The 22,451-nt window shown below is 38.0% G+C and overlaps 1 protein-coding gene across 1 annotated transcript in view; it reads left to right on the plus strand.

Moving 5' to 3' along the window:
• Positions 1-1,067: 1,067 nt before the first annotated feature.
• The window catches only part of LOC120634566 (protein transport protein Sec24C-like), a 28,344-nt gene continuing 6,960 nt past the window's right edge, over positions 1,068-22,451 (plus strand). The window contains 14 exon segments of the mRNA XM_039905266.1: positions 1,068-1,168; positions 3,257-4,807; positions 6,018-6,151; positions 8,132-8,249; positions 10,039-10,124; positions 12,635-12,824; positions 14,487-14,596; positions 17,217-17,330; positions 17,988-18,077; positions 18,865-19,050; positions 19,712-19,859; positions 20,426-20,586; positions 21,325-21,493; positions 21,788-22,000. Coding sequence (XP_039761200.1) covers positions 3,277-4,807; positions 6,018-6,151; positions 8,132-8,249; positions 10,039-10,124; positions 12,635-12,824; positions 14,487-14,596; positions 17,217-17,330; positions 17,988-18,077; positions 18,865-19,050; positions 19,712-19,859; positions 20,426-20,586; positions 21,325-21,493; positions 21,788-22,000 — 3,250 coding nt within the window. The 5' untranslated portion in view covers positions 1,068-1,168; positions 3,257-3,276.

A 22,451-nucleotide genomic window follows, 5' to 3' on the forward strand; every position in this document is an offset into this window, starting at 1 on the left:
CAGGATGGGTATTGCTTTATTTTATCATTACCAAATAATAAACTGAAACTACAAAATCTATATGATAAATGAAAATAAAAAAAGAGATTTTAATTGATAGGTACTCTTATTATAACGCTTATGTATTATTGAACCGCTTGAGGTCACTTAGGATGGAGTTTACCAATCTGGTATAGGATTTCAACGCGGTACTCTTTCGCATTAGTGACTTCAGCTCGTAGGGGGATAATAGTTGGAGTTTGGTTTTATATAACTGATATACCCCTAACAGGTAAGTTCGTAACATTAGCGCGATTGTCCCGTGTCCAATACGTTCAGATGGTTCTCATTTCGATCAACATGATCGTTATTACCTTAAAGTCTATACTTTCTGAAACTTCATAGCTAGCCTAAATTATCTTCACATCACTAGACAATGTTTATTCGCGCATGCGTAGAACAAGGGGCGTGTCTCTAGGCCTCCAAGGAATCTACTTGGGGAATTGCCGGCTGACGCGACGTATACCAACTAGCGAAGGCTTGTTGATTAATATTTAAATTAAATACTTTAATATTCCTTTTCCTAAAAACTAGAACAAAGTATTTGAGAAAACATAGATTGGCCTATCCAGAATTTTTACATGGTTTCATTGTACTAGATTTATTAATGAGACTCCAATAGGTGTCGAACGCATCTTAATGATTCAATCTTCCTTAGTTAATAATTTCTCAATAGCAATGTACACCAGCCTTTATAATAAAAAACCATTTTGAACGTTATCATTACGTTTAATAAAGTTTAATTTCCTCTGAAACCAAAACACAATAATTGACAGACCAATTTTAACTTGCCATGTTTCAAAAACCGTTCCCTTACACTCATAGATATTTTAGTAACAAATATATAAAATATTAACAAAACACATTTTTAGTTTAATTCAGACAAAGGGTTTAGATACAAATTTATATGACACTCATTTAAACACAGTAAATTAATATCTGAGTGTTTTACAATCCCAAATTTACGTTTCGTTAAACGCAGTCATTGTCAAATTTGAAAAGTTCCACATAAGCGGTCTATCGCTGACAACACTATAAGAATACGTGGCCCGTGATTCCTTGCAATAGATGTGTGTGTGTTGTTTATATTTTTTATTGTCTAATTTCGTAAAAAAATAACCGAAAAACAGTAAGTACAAAATCTTAACATAATATTCTTCGTATTTGGCTTAAAATAATTATCACAATCATTGTTTACTTTTGCGTAATTCACGATCAAAAATTGGGACAGCAGCTGTCAAAGTTGTGCTTATATTTTTTCGCAATTTTATTTCAATTGCGTTTGAATTACACACAATTACGTATGTAATTAGTGAGAATAATAGTACATGTCCATATCAAATCCGAAGTTTTGTGTTAGAAAGGGTTTTTGAATGCATAATCGTGATGGATTGATAGGTCATCTAATTAAGTGCAACTTACGGTTAGGACGATATATTTGGTATGATGTAGCACTGTTTTATTCAATTAACATTCATACGCAGTAGCCTATATATATTTCATCGACGTGTGTTTAGTTTTCCTTATAATATGTGACATAAAGATATGTTAATAAACTGTTATTATCTCTAAAATGAATTGTTGATATCAGTTGTGTCAGTAGTTCAGAAACTCTTAAATACGTTTATAAATAACAAATCTGGTTATCATTTATTTCCTTATACAATATACAATATCATTTATGTTGTATATACAACTTTTAACATATCGTTTTCTGCAGGGAAATATTGTAAGAAGACAGCATTTCTTTTACACCTGTATATTATGTTAAGCTTAGAGACTGATTTGCAACATCATTAAAGACACCATTGTTAACATAATGTTTGGGACCCTATTCCTAAGACTGGTTGAGTGATGAGATGTAAATGAAACTGCTGTGTTTTATATTACCATTATTACAATATTAATTGCCTTGTCAATCTAATGGTTAGCATGTATGACTGTGGATCTCAAGGCCCTAGGTTTGGACCCCTGGTCCGCTAATGAATGAGTATAGGGGATTTCTATCAAGAAGTTCGGAGTACCTGTCTAAAGTTTGCAAATTGGTGGTGATTCAGCTCTGTGCCTTAGGCAGCATGTTGCCATAGGTCCTGGCCTGATCTTTTTATGGTTGTAACGGATCTGCGATCTGATCAGACTATGAGAGACAAGGCATAGGTGCACTCTACCTGTGTTAATATTTATGCCCTATTATCAGTGCTAGTACGGAGGTAGCAAGAGTAGCAAATGCTACGGGCCCGCACCATCATCTTTGCCTGAGTGTAATTTTTTGAGTGAAACTTATTAATATGTGGTATGTTAAAGTTTTTTTGATGCCACAAAAACGTGAAACGTCTGCTACTAGGACAATCAAACAAGAGCTCAATAGAGATTATAAGAGGGTCACATACATACAAACCCAGAGCAGATCAAGGGCTCTTTGAAAGAATATGCTACAGGCCCTGCACTTGCTCTACTGGCACTGCCTATTATATCTCCCGCATAGTTGGATAGTTTCCGTAGAGATTTACCAGCATGGCTTAAATTGCTTTGAAAAACTTCTTGGAAATAAATACCAATTCTTACATTATACAACAATTCACAGGCCTGTGAGTTGTTGTATAATGTAAGAATAGGTATTCAGTGTTTTTTCACTCTTCAGCACCTTTCAAATGTCAGAGTGTGCAAAACACTGAATCGCTATTCTGAAGTAAATATGTTTATTTTCAAGGCGCATAATCTGTATTTTAGTTCAAATCTTTGAAGTTATAGAGTTTTGTGGTTGATTAATTAATTAATGATTATGTTTCCTGTTCAACTAATTGATTGCTAGTACACTTTCTCTATTCAGATAGGCCTACTTAGAAATACTTGTTCCTATTGTTAAGTTGATTTTTATAATACCTATTCACAAATTTAACTGTCCCATTGGTCTGGGTTAGGTATTGTACCACCCTGAAGATACAAAATTGGTGGTGTTAACCTTTGTGCCTCAGGGAACAATTCAAGCAGTTGTTGTTTCTGTTATTATCACTAACTATGATAATAATCCTTAAAGCCCACATGTAACTTAATTGGAGAAGCAAAGCGGGTTGGTGCTCTAAAATCCTCTCAGACCTGTGTTCAGTAGTAGGATGCTAAAATATAGATAGATTTGCAGTCTCATTAGTGCAAAGTGTAAGTAATTCTTTTCTCCTATACTTATTATTTATTAATATTTAAATTTATACCATTCCAGATAATTAAGCTTCGCTCAAGATGATGAATCCACAGTACCCACCACCTGGGCAAAACAATAATGCTCCAAGCAATCCTTTGGGCTTCCCACCATCTCAAGACTACAATGGTGTCCATAACGCGAATGTGTATAGCCAATCACCTAACGGGCCACTGGATATGTCCAGAAAGATGCAGAACATGGACATAAATGGACCACAAGGGCAAACTCAAGGCCAAGGGTTTCCCAATATCCCTGTATCTCAGCTGCCACCTGGTCAAAACCCTCCTAACTTTCCTCCAACATCCAATTACTCTGGCCAATTGCCTCCAGGAGCCAAACCTTTTCAAGGTAGGCCTCCAGTAAGCAGCAATCAGCAATTCCCCCCTACCATTAATCAAAATGTGCTTCCTCCTTCTTCAGCACCTGGTCCAGGCCCTCAGCCAAGTTTTGGCCAATCTAACCAACCTGGGCAATTTCCTCCAACTTCAGGTAGTGCCAAATTTCAAGAGCCCCCTGGGCCTCAAAGACCTGGTCAACCCGAACAGCCTGGTATGCCTCCTCAAATGGGTGGCTCACAGCAGGGATTCCAAGGCCCTCAACCTGGTCAAATGAGAGGCCCTAGTCAACCAGGGATGCAACAACCTTCTGCTCAAGGGTTTCCTCCCGGACCTGGTCGTGGACCTCAAGGACCTCCTCAAATGCCTGGTCAAGGCCCTCCATCAGAACCAGCCCCTAATCAAGGCCAATCTCAACAAATGGCGGGCCCTCCCGGTGGATTTTCACAAGCTGGGCCAATGCCTAGCCAACCGGGACCTCCTCAGCCTTTGCAACAGGCAAAATTACCACCTGGACCTGGAGGTGTACCTACCCAGCCTAGTATGCAACAGGCTGGTCAGTTCAGGCCACAGTCTGGTTTTCCGCCGCAGCAAACTACAAACCAATCTGGTGCGCCACCTGGCTTACCTCAATCTGGTCAGCCATCTCAGCCTGGCTTTAATCAGCCCGGTATACCACCTCAACCAGGCCAAATGGGCCAGCGTCAACCTGGTTTACCTCCACACCCTAGCCAAGCTGCTCAATCTGGATTACCACCTCAACCAGGACAAATGCCTGGGTTACCCCCTCAGCCAGGTCAAATGCCAGGCTTAAAACAGCCAGGTCTGCCGGCACAACCTGGCATGCCACAACCTGGATTACCACCTCAGCATGGTATGCCGCAGATGCCCGGAATGCAACATCAGGCGGGCATGCCACATCAGCATGGCATGCCGCCTCAGCCTGGTATACCACAACCCGGATTACCACCTCAGCCTGGTATGCCTCAGCAGCCTGGCATGCAACATCAGCCTGGCATGCCCCAACCTGGTCTACCCCCACAACCGGGCATGCAACAGCCTGGCTTGCCGCCTCAGCCAGGAATGCCACCAAACTCTCAGTACAATCAGCATCAACCAATGCCTGGGCTTCCACATATGCCACCACCATTAAACCAGCAGATGCAGTACCAAACTCCCCCGGGAAGTCAGCCTGGATATGGGGCCCCTGCACAGCAACATGCAGGTTATCCTGGTAAGTTCTAGATTTATATTTGTACAGTCAAATTTTAATTAAATAAACTATAGTTTTAATACGCCACCCATAATTTGTTGATCCGGGGTATAATATGTCTCCATTCCAAACGGCTGATTGGCGCAATGGGCAGTGACCCTGCTTTCTTAGACCGAGGCTGTGGGTTCCATTCCAAAAACTGAAAAATGATTGTGTCATGAACATGAATGTTTTCAGTGTATGTTTTTATCTGAATGTTATTATGAGTATTTGTGTAAAAGTATTCATCAATCATCCTAGTACCCATAACACAAGCGACGCTTACTTTGGGGCTAGATGGCGATGTGTGTATTGTCGTAGTATATTTATTTATATATTACTAGCTGTTGCCCGCGACTTCGTCAGCGTTTGATTTTGTTTTTTGATGTGGCATTAAATTTAGTTATAGTTCTAAAAAAAAATAAAAGTATTCAGTATCGCTAAGCCTTAAATGAGGGGTTTGCTGCTGTCCGCTGAGGAGTTCTGTCCTCTATCTCCAACCACAGTTTGGGCAAAATTAAACACATAACCTCTATAGTACAAAAATAATTATTTAAATCGGTTATAATTTATCGGAGTTATGGTGTAAAATCGTCAAACACTTTCATCCCCTCCCCCAAAGGAGCCGAGCTTAATGTCGGAATAAAAAGTGTCCTATATTACTTCTAATACTTTCAAGAATATGTGTACAAAGTTTCATGATGATCGGTTTAATAGTTTTTGCGTGAAAGCGCAACAAACAAACTTACATTGACAATTATAATATTAGTAGGTATTAGTAGGGATTATTAGTAAGAATTATAAAAAACTTAAGGAGGCATTATAAGAGTTACAAAATGGCTACCCTTTAGATTTCATAACTCGTACTGGTGATTTTCATCACTTTATATCATCTGTATACCCTTTACATACCCTCTATGCACGCCACTGTTTACTAGCTAGTGCCTGATTTCTTCCGCGTTTATAACGGTTTTTTTACAATTACCTTGGGAACCGATTGTGGTAGAGCCACAACAAACAGACTGACTTGACGTTTCAAATGTTAGGTATGGAAGCTTATACCTAAACTACTATTACTAGAAATAAATGAATTTATTGAATCATGAAATTTTATTCTTTGTACAAAATAGTATCGTGGTTTCAAATCTGCCAGGCATACTGATGATTTCTTAAACAGGTATCGAATTTCCAGGTATGCCGGGACAGCCTCCACAGCCAATGGCCGCTCAAGGCTACGCGCCCTTCCCGGCACAGCAGCCCAGCTACAACTCGCAGTACCAGCAGCCACAGCAGAAGAGACTCGACCCTGACCAAATGCCGAGTCCGGTAAGACAACCACAGAATAAAAATGTAACATATATTCTTTAGAGTTGCCTGGAAGAGATCGCTATGTTGCTATAACACCGCCAAACTGTTCCCTCTATCTAATTTGCTCAATGTATTCTTGTTTTCCGTTATATTTGAATGAATATACTTTTAGTGCACACCACAAAAAATACATAGAACGAAAAGAAAGGTATAACAACACAATATATACAATTTGGCGGCCTTATCGCTACATAGCGATTTCTTCCAGGCAACCAATGGCGAAGATAAAAAACAGTTACGGAAAAAAGTTAGGTAGTGCATATATACATATACCCATAAAATACATATTGCATTACTTAAATATATACATATAATATATATAGAGGGTATGCACAGGGTGTGCAAATGATATAAAATGAAAAAAATGGATAATACGAGTTATAAATACTTAATGCGTTCCTAGGGTTTTAAAGATGGGCAAGCCCTAAAAAAATATATTAAAGTGTGTCCGACGTACGACTTTCAGACACATTAACAGAGTTCTCTATTGCTAAAATCGGGAGTTACATCGATAATAACCGAAACAAGTGATGTCAAATTAATTTAAAATCGACGCGAGACTTAATTACATCAGCTACGGAATGAATAATATCATTTTGAATTTTATTAAATAAACAACTCGGCTCGGATTTGCCGCTTAGTTGATTTTGCATATGTTTTTCTAAAATAAGAGAAGTTCTACGAAATTTCCTTTATTTAATGAACTATTGGACTCGTCATGACCTCTAAAAGGTAGTTCTTGCCAAATGACAAACAATATCAAATAATCTTTGAAAATCACTACGATTATGGTCAAAACGCGAATTATGATTGGAAATTTCAATTGATAATTGGTGGGATAAATAAGTATCTATGCGCTGTTTGCCGAAAAAAAAAAAAAAATAACAGCACTCAAATGTTTATGTGTAAATCTGGTGTCTTTTTATAGCACCTGAAAAGTTATTTCAATCTTTGTAACCAGCCGCGTTCTTAACGTTCTTTTCATTAGAAAAAAATATGCAATACCGACAATATAATTTACAACCCAACGAGTACAACGAGTGTTTAACGATCTATTAAATTGCCTCTAACGATTTTTACTAGTTTTAAAAAGTTTCGGTGATGTTATTAGCTGTTTTTTTTTTCCAAAAAAGTTAAATAATTTACCTTTTGTTCATGAATTAACGTTTGCACACACCTGAGCCCGCCACAAGAAACAATTTCCACACAATTTGAACTCATTGTTAATAAAATTTACTCTAATTAATAATGGAAAAAAAAACAATGAAATGCACTTTTTCGAACTCAAGCAAACACTAATAAACTTCAAACTATGAATCACAACACTCTATCGGAGAAGTGTGAAGTTGTTCAAATTTGACATCCTGACGAAGTTCAACCCGTAATGTTGCTTTTTATGTCCATATAAATTATTAAATGATTTAGATTGTCTCTGCTAAAAACACTAACATTTCTATAGGTGGAAGCAGTAAAAAATAAGCCCCATGCAAGCCGACGAGAGTGAGTGAGACACAGCGAGAGGTCTTCGTGCGCGACCTTGATATTTTGTCATTCCATCGCCGCCACTCGGAAGTTTGCTGCGTTCGGAAATTTCTGTACCGCTGCGTTCGGAAATCGCCCATTGTAATACACTATTGAGTCAAAGTTCATACTTTTTTATTTCCTCATTACTATCAAGTATGAATTATTATAGGAGATTTATTGTAACGCAAGCCGGGCTTTTCGGCTTGTACCGCCACTGTGCCTATCCTTAAGTATTTATAACTCTTACCGGAGATATTCTTTATTTTATATCATCTGCATACCCTGCGCATACATTCTATGCACGCCACTGACTATAGTATTTTCCCGGACGAGCTGTCACAAAGAGTAACAAACCAACAAACAAATTCACTTTTTAATGTACGTTATACTAATATGGATGGTAATATTTTCCAGATCCAGGTGATGGCAGATGACCAGCAGAACCGCGGGGGAGTGTTCGTGACTAACGACAAGGGTCTGGTGCCACCGCTAGTCACCACCGACTTCGTTGTAGACGACAAGGGAAATGCCAGTATGTGCAGTCAATCAATTTTGATGACCTCCGTGGTGCAGTGGCAGTGACCTCGGCATATCAGAGCAAAGAAACCAGGCTTTGGTCTGATATGCAGAGGTCTGAATTTTAAACCGCTGCTATATGCCAGTTATAATATTAAACCCATAACATGAAAGATAAATTGCTCAGCGGCTCTTTGTGTAGGGTGGTAAGCAGACACAGCCGAAGCCTCCCACCAAACCAGACGAGAGTAAAATACAGAAATCATAAATTCCCAAATTGCCCCTGCTGGAAATCGAAACCGGGACCTTCGAAATAAAACGACAGCGCTTTATTAACTCAGTAAATTGGTTGTAATTATGATGATAAACAGAATTTTTCATAGCAGTAGATCTATTTGTGACAGAGCTCGTCCGTTGAAGTGCTGTTGCCAAGCTTATTTCTGCCGCTAAGCAGCATTGCTGCAATGCTGTGTTCCGGTCTGAAGGGCGCGGTTGCCGGTGTTATTATGTACTACGACACTACGACAATACACACACACACATCGCCATTTAGCCTCAAAGTAAGCGTAGGTTGTGTTATGGGTACTAAGTTAGCTGATGAATATTGTTTTATTAATATAATACACATAAATACTTATAATATACAGATAAACACCCGGACACTGAAAAACATGTTCATCACACAAACATTTTCCAGTTGTGGGAATCGAACCCACGACCATGGTTTTTGACTTGATCCGTCCAACATCATGCAATTTCGTCAAACATCAAAATAAAGCGAGTCAATTCTAAAGAACACCTTTAGATATGACTCGCTTTATTCGAACACTGAATTTAACTTCTTACACTGAATTTAACTAATATCGTAATGGCAGAACTTTTAAGATATTACTCCGTTAATTTTATAATTTTTATAGTGTTTTTACCTACACTTGTAGAAAATATAATTTTTTTTTTTAATTTTAAGAGAGCCGTGCTTAGTTGTCAAAGCGCTCGGGCTGCTATTGCTAGAAAGTCGCAGGTTCAAATCCTGTGTTCCGGAATTTTTGAAGTTATACTTCTTTTGACGCGCGAGGGAAAAATGATGAGAGTATATGTTTACGATGCGCGCGCACACCGTCACAAAAAACTGACACCTTGAAGTTAGCTATAAGGTTTGACACTTTCAAATGTCAAAGTCTGCGGGCACATTCGGGTGATTTAATTGTACATAAATCTCAAATTTGAATGTTGACTGAAACTCGGTTGTCCGATAATGAGTCTATTAGTATTCCGAATTTAATTATGTAGAAATATTTCTTTGTGATATGTAATTAAACTTCATTTAACTAGATAATGAATAGGCCTACTTGAAATAAATGGTAATATTTTATATTTATAAAAATGTTTCTCTGCTCTTAGGCGATAGTTCTCCACTTATCATCAGGCGGGCCATCTGCTTTGTCAATCAATTATTACAATAAAAAAAATACCCGTGGTTTTGTCTCTATTGATTTATCTCACCGGCCCACTATAGTGGGCACGGGTCTCCTCCCACAATGAGAAGGGGTTTTAGCCGTAGTCCACCACTCTGGCCCAGTATGGATTGGTGGACTCCACACACCTTTGAGAACATTATGTAGAACTCTCAGGCATGCAGGTTTCCTCACGATGTTTTCCTTCATCGTTGAAGCAAGTGATATTTTAATTATTCAAAACGCTCATAACTTGAGGAACTCAGCTCTTAAAGGGAAGTCGAGCTCCTGCCAAATGCGCTATCACCGCTTCCATTGATTTATCTACTCACTTAAAATTGTTTATTTCAGGTCCAAGGTATATAAGGAGTTCCATGTACAGCGTGCCGGTTACAGCCGATCTCCTGAAGCAGACCACGATGCCATTCTGCTTAGTTGTAAGTATCATAGCATGCTGGGAACATGGAAGGCATAAACCAGAAATATGGCATAAAATCTAAAAGTCATCCCATACGATATTAGAAAAATAGGGTAGGCAGTGCTTTTATGCGTATATGTTTTGGTCATTGACAGCCGGTTGGCGCAGTGGGCAGCGACCCTGCTTTCTGGGTCCCAGGCCGTGGGTTCCATTCCCACGAAAAATGTTTGTGTAACGAACATTAATGTTTTGCAGTGTCTGGGTGTATATCTGTATATTATAAGTATTTATGTGTATTATATTCATAAAAATATTCATCAGCTATCTTAATACACATATTCAAATTCAAAATTAATTTATTACAGTAGGCTTAATATAAGCATAATATACATAATTCCTTAAAATACACAGATAAATACCCGATTTTTTTTACTTAGAAAAATCAGAAGAACTTCTCCTTAATTGTATGCCTCATGTCTCTCACATAAACTGCTTTAAAAACAAAAGCAGACGAAGTCGCGGGCAACAGTTCAATAGAACGATAGTTATTGTGGTAACTATCGTTAATTTATAACATTATCCATGCTTTATTTAAGAGTCCACAAAAAACTTAACTGTATATTTTTTGGTCATTACCATCTCACAGCCAAAGAAAATTCAGCTCCAAAGGTTTTTTATCGTTACCTTAATATTAAAAAAGGATTTTTCGTAAGCCTACGTTATATGTAAACTTTAAATTTATTAATAGACATCTCAAAGAATGCATCTGGTAATTTGTTATAAAATAATATACAATTTCCTGAGACGAATAACCAATTTCATGTATCCAAGTAAACTGCACTACAAGTTTATTTTTCCTTCTATTATTCATATTGTTACAGTCTATTTTCATAACTACGTAAATGATTTTTTTTTTTACATATGTGTTCATTATTTAACCTTGTTTTAAATTTGTCTCTTAATAAAATGAAGAATAAAAGATTTATTTTAAAATATACATTTTGGAGTGTGCTGAACTATTCCAACCAATGTTAAAGTATTTTCGTCTCTACAGGTACAGTATTACTAAAACACATGATTATTTTTCGTTAAAAATTAACATTAAGTATTAAAAAAAACATATTTTTATGGAAACGATCATTATGTAGTGTTTAGTAAAACGCCCGCAGCTTTTTCAATTTTAAAAATACTAACTTTATCAAACATGTATTGACGTTTGATTCGTTAAGTGTCCGACAGATGGCGCTTTACGAAGCCTGTCTCGCGCTATCGTTTGTCTCTCGCAGAATGGCTATATATGCCGTACTCGTCCATAACAGTTACTAGACCTGAGTCAATTCAGAAATATTTTTTTACAAGTGTACGTATTTAGCTATACGTGCCTTCAAAGTAATATAAAGCTAAAAATAGAGTTAGGAAGTTATAAATTGCGAATGTGCGCTTTTCTATCCGACTTTAAAAAAGGTTGTAGGAGCTACGATTGAGTTTTGCTAAATCGACTGGATGTAGTTATTTTTGAAAGTAACAAATAACTCTTTATAAACGACTAGCTGGTGCTGCGACTTCGTCCGCAATCCGCATTTGTTTTTGTTTGTAAGGTCAAAAAAATCTTGTGTAGTTTATAAAAAAAAAAATTTAAAATTAAGTATTGTTTAGGTGTAGACCTCTATATAATATAACTAGCTGTTGCCGGCGACTTCTTCCGCGTTTGTTTTTATTTTTAAAGCAATTTATTTGAAAGAAGTGAGGCATTCAATGTGGACGTTCCCCAAATATTTTATCTGAGTAAATTCAAATTCACTTTAAAATTAATTCAAATTGTAAATTCTTCAAGATTGTTTTAAAATTCTCTTTAAAAATCATAAATTATCTAAAAAGAACTTTTGTTTTCAGTGGAGTCCTTAATTTTTATAACTTCTAAATTCCGATTGGAATGAATTAAAAACTTTTTGCTATGTAAATACCCTTGATGATAAAGCTATTTATTTTCATAAGAATTAATACTGCGATACAAATGTAACGCACTTTCGTTTCTACCGGCGATATATTATGAAAATGAAGCTTAATTTGCTATACTCCGCGAACAGCAGGAGAATCTGCATGGTGTTATTTATAATTTCTTCAATCCTTTTACTCCACACCAAATACTCCACTATACTCAGTGGCTTGCACTTCATATATGCACAAAAGCACTGCATACCCAAATTATTTTATATCACTCGTATTGGAGGGCATTTTTCAATTTTATGCCATGTAACTGCTTTATGCACGCCACTGACTATTGATAACCGACTAAGACACCGGGAGGTATCTTTGCATCGTTCGAGTCCATGTAGGACTGAGGTGCATCGATAATGCAGTTATATCAAAATACCCACTAACTCAATGTCACGAATATCAAAAGTTTAATTATTTACCCACTTTATAAATTTACTGTAACACTATACTCCACTCCACCATAGAAATAAAATGTTCATAATATATCGTGGATTCGCTGATCGTTGTCCAACGCCTTGTCCCGCCGCCCAGGTCTCCCCGCTGGCGGAGCCGGTGGGCGCGGAGGCCGAGCCGCCGCTGCTGGACTTCGCGGCGCTGACGGGCGCGGCCGGCATGGGCCCCGTGCGCTGCTGTCGCTGCAAGGCCTACATGTGCCCCAACATGAAGTTCCTGGACGCGGCGCGCCACTTCAAGTGCGCCTTCTGCAAGGCCACCTCCGAGGGTGAGCCGCATCATGTCAACCAATTGACGTCCACTGCTGGACATAGGTCTTTTGTAGGGAGTACCACAATACACGGTCCCGGGCCGCTTGGCTCCAGCGGCTCCCAGCTACCACCTCGTTGGGGGCCGACCTACCGGTGCGGGGTCGCCGTTCCAACACCTTACGGCGATAGTATAGTATAGTTCGACGGGTACATTCCGCGATAATAAATATGATTTGTCGATATTTAGACCCAAATGGATGCATGCATGCAATGCATGGATCGTGGTCACGACGGTACGGGACGACAAATCCATAAAATTTTATCGTGGTATATACCCGTCGAACTATTTTTAAGAAATGTTGATTAACCAAGAAAATCTTAGTTTAAAAACTTCAATATTCGCAGAGTATCACTACCGTACACAGAATACAACATAAAAGAACACAACATAACAAAATCTTTAAAAAAAGGATGGTCTTATCCTTTGCGAATTTTATATATATATATTTTATTTCTTGTTTCACTTTTAATTTGTGCAATAGAGACTTTATCTATCTATCTATCTATATATAAATAAATATACTACGACAATACACACATCGCCATCTAGCCCCAAAGTAAGCGTAGCTTGTGTTATGGGTACTAAGATAACTGATAAATATTTGTATGAATAATATACATAAATACTTATAGTATACTGACAAGCATTCATGTTCATTTCACAAACATTTTCCAGTTGTAAACACTAAATCCCACCAGGCAAAATATGTTTAACAAGTTTCAACAACGAATTACACACAAAAAAATACTAATTTCGATATGCTAGTCTTTCCTTTGAGTTTTTCATCATTTAATATTTTAATTAACGAGAGTAAATATATGAATGAATGAATGAATATACTTTTATTGCACACCACAAAAAGTACATAAAATAGGGAAAGTATAACCAACCAACTTATATAATTTGGCGGCCTTATCGCTTCATAGCGATTTCTTCCAAATTATAATAATTTTGTAATTTAAATGTAATATTCCAGCAGTGCATATTTTTTTAAAAATTAATTTTTTTTTGCATTCTTTTATGCTTATTGTAAATTTTTTATTTATTTATTAAAACTCTTTATTTGCACACCACTACACAGTTAGGAAAATAAAGAACGAATAGAGAGAAACACAAAGACTGGAGTAGAATACAAAAGGCGGCCTTAAAAGCGATCTCTGCCAGGATTAGGACAACAAGAGCGAGAACAAATAGGTGGTAAAATTATTATGTACCTACATTCAAATAACTGCATACGAATACATAAACAAAATATACACAAATAAAATAAAAAAAAAACGTGTGAGCCGTCATGGGACGCCTGGCAGATGTGAAACATCGAAATTGTTTTCTGTATTCCAAATGTGTTCCACAAATAAAAAAGAAAAAAAAACAACCAAATCGATAACCACTCCTTTTTGTAAGTCGGTTAATAATGACTGTTTTATTACAAAACTAACATTAATTTTTACAGCTATATACGAAATACAAAAATTCAATCATATAGTGATATATCGTGGCGATGCGTCGCCACGGCCTGTGTCGCCACGCTAAAAATCAGGTTTACTATAGATGGCCTATAGATGTTTCACTTCAAAAATATAAGTGTAAATCTAATGTAAGTGTAATTTTTCCGCAGTGCCAATGGAGTACACGCAATACGTCAACAGTATGCAGCAGTACGGCCGCCTGCCCGCTGAAATGGCGCTCGGGACTTACGAAATTGTCGCTACCAAAGAATACTGTCGGGTAAGTTTTTTCTTGTAATCTATACAATCCTCGTGTCATAGTGTTCGGGGACACATTCCTCCAAAACGGCTGTACCGATATTCTGCATATTCGGTAGATCTGAGAATCGGTCGTAAACTATTTTTTTCAAACCTTAAGTGACACGGATGGTCCACCTAAAAAAAAAAATTATTGGATATCAATTTTTTATAATATTAATTTATGATTTAGTATCCCAAAATATATTTAAAACCCAAAACAAGCGCGGGCAATAGCTAGTTGATTATATATGTAGGATCGGGCGGATTTTAAATTGATCCGTCCGACATCGTGTGGGCAATTTTCAGGTATCGTGCAATAAGAACACCTTTAAATTTGACTCGCTTTGTTCGAACACTGAATTTAACTTCTTACATCAGTGTAGACACATTTAACTAATATCGTAATAGCAAACTTTTAAAATAATAACCACTAAGAGAAACGTAGGACAGTCCCGTGACTCTGTCGAAGCGCGCCAAAACTGTTGATGCATGATAGCCGCTAGCTGGCGCGTTTGCGTTTCATTTTAGTGTCCGTACTCATTTCCCGCTGCGACATATATTTTTTTGTTCATATCTACAATAGAGCTAAAGCCGCCAGCCGATCCCTCATCAAATTCCTGTTTAATAAATTTCAAGGAAATTAAAATCAATGTGCAGCAATGAATGTTGGTATATTCTATAAAAAGGCTTCTGAATGTCCTGAACAATGAGAAAAACAAGAAAAGTTTAACCAAATAACTCTGCTTTCCGATACAAGATGGCGCTTGACATTGTGTTTATCGAGTCCAAAAACATTTTTTCTAGTATTCGACATGCCATCTAAGCGAATCGTTGCTTACAAAAAATAAAGTTATACATTATTTGCACAGAAATTAGGATTGAACTGAAAATTATAACTTTATATTCAATAATAGATACATTTTACTAAAAACTGCACATCGATACAAGATGGCGCTAAACGTCGTAATCTTCTGCATTTCGACACAAGATGGCGCTACGCTATTAATATGAAGAATTATTTTCAATACGAGACTACATATCTATGAATAGAATAGAATAGAATATAATTTTATTGTCTTTATTTATCTGTATTTTATAAGTATTTATGTATGTTATTCATAAAAGTATTCATTTGTCGTTTTAGTACCCATAACACAGGCTATGCTTACCTTGGGGCTAGATGGCGATTACCGGCTCACTACCCCTGTAGTGGGGCGGTAATGGGTCACCCACAATGAGAAGGGGTTAAGGCCGTTGTCCACCACGCTGGCCTAGTGCGGATTGGTGGACTCCACGTACCTTTAAAAAAAAAAAAAAAAAGTTTATTTCGGTATGAAACAAAGTGGCATCAATATATCGCTGAAGCCTTCTTTTAAGAGTAGTATTACTACCGCTGTGTCAGAAGACTCCGCTCTGCCATTACAATTAAAATAAACTTAACAAAATACATTAAAATGAAGGTAGGTAAACAAACAAAACAAGAGATACAATGATATACAAAAGGACAGACATGTTATAAAGAAATTTAAATGATAAACCTGACCTTTGAGAACATTATGTAGAACTCAAGATGTTTTCCTTCACCATCGAAGCAAGTGATATTTTGAATTGCTTAAAACGCACATCACTTGGAAAAGATAGAGGTGCGTTAAGGTTGTCGTTGTATATTATTATAATTATTTATTTATTTATCGTAAGCTGCATCATCTATTATAGTCGGAAAAAAGTAATAGGCCCGTTTTGACATTTGTCATCGCGACGTAACTAGTTATGGAACCATAAGACTCTGTACTCGATACTCACGATAAATCAATTCAGGTTTGTATCAGTACTTGATTGATATTATTATTTATTGTAAGGTGTTCGTTCGTTCAAAGTATTCCTTTAACTTCACAACCAATACGCGTGACTGGCTGTTGATTATACGTCCACTTTTCAACATGTTGAAACAGAGTTAGTACTATATAACAACAAACACAAAAATCGAGTCAAATCACTATGTTTAAATTAATGTCCAAAATAGAAGAGCCAAAGTTAACGTAATAGTAAACAATATATATCAAACTTAAACGAGCGCACATTCAACTTTACAAGATGAGGAACGAAAAACGCGCGCGCGGGGACGCTTCAGTCATGTGCCGCTGGGTCAGATACATCAACTCTTTATTTAGAACCCATTTTGAGAACCAAGCTCATTATTTGCAGTAAAGATTACTACACAATATTTAATTTCGATATTCAGTAAAAAAATGGTTACAGCTCTAGTATAAAAAAAAAAGACTGAGAACGTAACTGTTTTCGGAACGTTTCGCAACAATTATAAATTGCTTGCTACTATAAAGTAAGCGCAAAAAGAATACTCGCGATATTATTTAACGACCCAAAAAAATTTACTTACTTTTTAAAACTGTATGTAATTGTTTTTTATTTTATTGTTTCTTTCAGTTTCGTTCTAAGTTACATTCTATGGTCTTGCACAAATGTCAAAACGGGCCTATTACATTTTTACGACTATAGTGGTAAAAGAAGGGAAATCCTACCAACCCATCTGTGTCTTCTCATCCAATTTTTTTTTTTTATATTTGCTTTATGTTCCCCAGAATAACACGTTACCAAACCCACCTGCCGTCGTGTTCGTGATCGACGTCTCCTACAACGCGATCAAGAACGGCCTAGTGCAAACAATATGTGACAACATTATGGATATCATCGAGGTATGTCGAGTTTAATTGAAGCTATTAAAAAAAAAATGTATAAATTTTTTTTTCTAACCGTCTACAAGTTAGCCCTTGACTGCAATCTTACCTGGTGGTAAGTGATGATGCAGTTTAAGATTGTAGTGGGCTAACTTGTTAGGGAGTGTGGTAGTCAGACCTCTAATCGGTTTCGGAACACTAAATCGCTTAACGCACATCTTTGTCGGTAGGGTGGTCACTAGCCACGACCAAAGCCTCCCACAAGATCAGACCAGAGAAAATTCAGAAGTTATAAATTCGCAATTTGCCAGGAATCGAATCCAGGACCTCCTACGTAAATTCACAGCGCTCACCGTTGCGCCAGGGAGGTCGTAAAATTGTTGCCGCTAAGCAGCATTGCTGCAATGCTGTATTCCGGTCTGAAGGGGGTGGTTGCCGGTGTAATTACAGGCACATGAGACTTAACACCCACGTCTCTGGTTGACGGACACCTGCGATGTGTTGCTATTTATAGGTTATGGTTTTCCACTTACCATCACGCAGGTCGTCTGCTTGGCCCGTCAATTATTGCTATCAAAAAAAAAGTATCAATATAACATTACAACCTTTAGTTAGCGGGAGTAAAACCACTGGAAACTGCTAGTCTATAATAAAATAATGTTTTTTTTTTTACAGGCGATGCCGAAAGACGAACAGACGGGCAAGAGTTGGACGCGCGTTGGATTTATCACATACAGTACAACTGTGCACTTCTATAATATTAAGGTAATACTTTGTAAAAACATATATAAATATATATATATATATATATATATATATTAGTTATATATATTAGATAAATATATTAGTTATATATATTAGATAAAATGTAAAATGTAAATTGTTAATGTTGGGAAAGAGCAACTGCTGAGTTTCTTGCCGGTAGAAAATGCCTACCGAACCGGTGGTAGAGTTACTACAAACAGACAGACAAAAGTGCTTATATTAGGCCTACTTGAAATAGATAATAAATATTACACCCCGTCTTTTTTGCGTGGTTGATGAGCAGTACCTATTAGAATGGTCAGATATGGCGGAGTTATGCTCTGCATACACTAAAATAAATTTTAACATCCGAATCGATAACCTCTTCTTTTGTAAGTTTATATTAGAAAAGATAATAAAATGATTCCTCCTACTCCTACACACACTCACACACACTCACACACACTCCACTCACACACACACACACACTGCAACATGTACACACACGCACACTAAATAAGTCGCTGCATGTTTTTATTGTTTTTTTTTGTTTTTGAAACTTAATCATTGTTTTTATTTATCTTTGTTTAATTGACTCTATTTCTGTTTTTTTATTGGCATTTGCTATGTTCGACTTTTGTTTTATTTGTACCATACATTTATTGTTGGAGGTGGGCTTTAATTTTTGCGACGCAGTTTATACTACTGCAACAGTTATCGCGGCACCATGTTTATTGTACCAATTCTGCACCCTTACCAATATTCTGAATAAATGAAATTAAAAGTTGTCATAAAAATATGTTTTCAGGGTACGCTGGCGCAACCGCAAATGTTATCCGTCGGCGACGTGGGTGACATGTTTGTGCCGCTGTTAGAAGGGTTCCTGCAGACCGCGGAGGAGAGCGGGCCAGTGCTGCAAGCTCTGCTACAGCAACTGCCGGTCATGTTCCAGAACAATAAGGAAACGGAAACCATTCTGTTACCCGCTGTGCAGGTATCCATTGACGTAACCTATTCTTACCTATAATAATAAATGGTAATAATAATAAAATATTTATTAACCACAACAAATAATTTACAACATACTACAAAAAATACAATAATTTAGGAGTCTGTTGCTTCGTTGCGGTCAACGGGTCACCTACTTAGCTCTGTGCCACAGCACCATGGCAGTAAGTAACTGCCAAGGAATACTGCAGCGCTGATTTTCAGTAGGGACACGGTTTTCACGGACAGACAGCGACATGGTCTGACGTAGTGTTTGTATACTCTATGGGCAAGTTTTTGATAAATAACAAATATAATACAAACACTACATCCTTATAACTTAACAATATTAACTTGACGGCCGATTGGCGCAGTGGGCAGCGACCCTGCTTACTGAGTCAAAGGCCGTGGGTTCGATTCCCACGACTCGAAAAAATAAAAAAATAAATGTTTGTGTGATGAACATGATTGTTTTTCAGTGTCCGGGTGTTTATATGTATATTATAAGTATTTATATACAAAAAAATATTCATAAAAATATTCATCAGTCATCTTAGTTACCATAACAGATGGTGATGTGTGTATTGTCGTACTATATTATATATACAACATAATAAAAAAAAAAACAAAATCAATATGATGCAAAAAGAAAATCAATATGTCCTCAGGCTGGTCTAGAAGCCCTCAAAGCGGCGGACACGTCCGGCCAGCTGTTGGTGTTCCACACGTCGCTGCCCACGTACAACGCGCCGGGGAAGCTGATCAACAGAGAAGACAGGAAACTACTGGGAACGGAGAAAGAGAAGCAGATATTGAGTTAGTCTATTACTACTATGGGGGCATACGAGTAATACGTAAGCACTATGGGTGGGGGGAGGGGGGTGAGGTCTTTGATGTAGATGATGCACGTCAGCAACGTTTCATTGCAACTCACATTAAAAGAAAAATGTATAACCAATATTTATGTAAGTAGGGGAAGAGGGAGAAAAAGCTTTCCTTACTTTTGCTGACGAAATGGGGGGGGAAGGTCAATAATTGTAATAAATCTGCTTACGTAATATTTAAATGGCACTTATGACTTATATTAGTTACAGTGCATTTTATGAACATTCGTATTTTTGCATCAAATATCAACCTTCATTTACGTCCTTACGAAGCAACGAAATGATTCAACGCGGATAAAACCGCGGGGAGCAGGTAGTTATATATAGCTAGAAGAAACCAGTGCAGCACGGGAATCTAAAATATATTTTAACGTAACTTAGAATAAGGCGTAAGATAAAAATTTTTAAAAGATTTTTAGCTTGTTACGCCAAAGAGTTATAACTTTTTTAACACGTTTTTTTTTTATTAATGAACAAAACTCGCCCGTTTCCCCGCAGTGCCGCAGACGACGGCGTACAACGAGCTGGGGCAGTCGTGCTCGGCGGCGGGCGTGTGCGTGCAGCTGTTCGTGTGCAACAACGCGTACGCGGACGCGGCCACGCTGGGCCAGTTGCCGCGCCTCACGGGCGGACAGCTACACAAGTACACGTACTTCGTGGTGAGTGTGTTTGTGCATATCATCATCATCACCACCACCACCACCACGACCACCACCAACACCATCACCACCACTACCACCACCACCACCACCACCACCACCGCCACCACCACCGCCACCACCACCACCACCACCACCACCGCAACCACCACCACCACCAACACCACCACTACCTCCATCACCATCATCATCATCATCAACAACATTAACCCATTACCACACTGTGAAGGGGTTAAGGCCACCTCTAACTTTTCTAAGTTATGTGCGTTTTATGAAATTAAAATATCACTATACTCTTTTATACCTCGAAAATTGATAGCATTCAAATTAATGGGACTTTTATACAAAAATGTGTGATTTTTAAACAATAAAAATACATAAATAACAATACGCATTTAACTTAAATATAGACTGACTGGCTTTGTCTCTATGACTCTGAGCCAGAGTAGGCATGATAACTAATTTTGAAAAACTGCTCTATGATCTTCGGAAGCATTTCCAGAAATTTTATTTTGCAGAAATTAAAGGTCAGAAATTTCAAAATGATTGCTAGATTTTACAGTTTTATTCATTGAAAAAAAATACCACGGTGGTTTGGAATATAAATAAAAATACGTTCCACATACATGAGTCTTATTAGATAAACACAATATTTTTGTAATTTTATTTGATTGTCATCATGCCTATTATGTTTAGCAAAGGTAAATATATCAGTATGGTAATTACTCTTGTATCCAGGCAGACACGGACGGCGCGCGGCTCGCGTGGGATGTGAAGCGCACGGTGACGCGGCCCACGGGCCACGACGCGGTCATGCGCGTGCGCACGTCGACGGGAGTGCGTGCTACGGAATTCTATGGCCATTTCTTCATGTCTAACACAACTGATGTCGAATTGGCTGCTATCGGTGAGTTTTCTTCGAGTCCAATATAATAATATCTTCAGGATAATGCTGGGACTGCCTCGATACCGTACTGCGTCTGATATGTTTGCGGAGAACAGAGTTGTCGGGTTCTTCGCTGTCCCTCAATCGTAGGATCGAGAGCAGCTAAAATATTGATCTGACGGTTTTAGCAGACAGGCAGGATAGTGCATTTAAAGCACACTGGATGTCAGCTTTAGATATTAAGTTTATTGTGAATTACTAACACACGGACCTTGGTTGTCTGAAATAAATGCAGTACAATTCAACTGTCAACAGACTCTGACAAGGCGATAGGAGTGGAAATAAAGCACGACGACAAGTTGACGGCGGAGGACGGAGTGTACGTGCAAGCCGCCCTGCTGTACACGCACCGCAGCGGCCAGCGCCGCCTGCGCGTGCTCAACCTGGCGCTGGCCGTGGCGCACCAGCTGGCCGACGTGTACCGCGCCACCGAGCTTGACACCTGCATCAACTTCCTCACTAAGCAAGGTAGCTTCACACACGCACGCACGCACGCACGCACGCACGCACGCACTCTCAGGCATTCAGGTTCCCTCACGATGTTTTTGAACCTTCACCATTGAAGCAAGTGATATTGAAATAATTTAAAACGCAAATAACTTAAAACGAAATGTTAGAGATGCGTGCTGGTACTCGAACTCGCCCACCCCGAAAGTTAAGTTTAAATTCTACCCACTGGGCTATCAACGCTTCAATAATGGAATAGTGGCAGCCAATCATAAAGCAAGTAAGGTAAGATCATTTCATTATCCACCGACAGTGTCACAAATCGACCCCTGGTGCTGACATCACGAGGTTTTCTTGTTTACCTACAAAACTTTAATCACAATTGATACATAAGCAGGTTCCCGCACGATGTTTTCCTTCACATTTGAAGCAAGTGATATTTTAATTACTTAAAACGCACATAACTTGGAAA

Source organism: Pararge aegeria, chromosome 24 (assembly GCF_905163445.1).
Source record: "Pararge aegeria chromosome 24, ilParAegt1.1, whole genome shotgun sequence".
NCBI lineage: Eukaryota > Metazoa > Arthropoda > Insecta > Lepidoptera > Nymphalidae > Pararge > Pararge aegeria.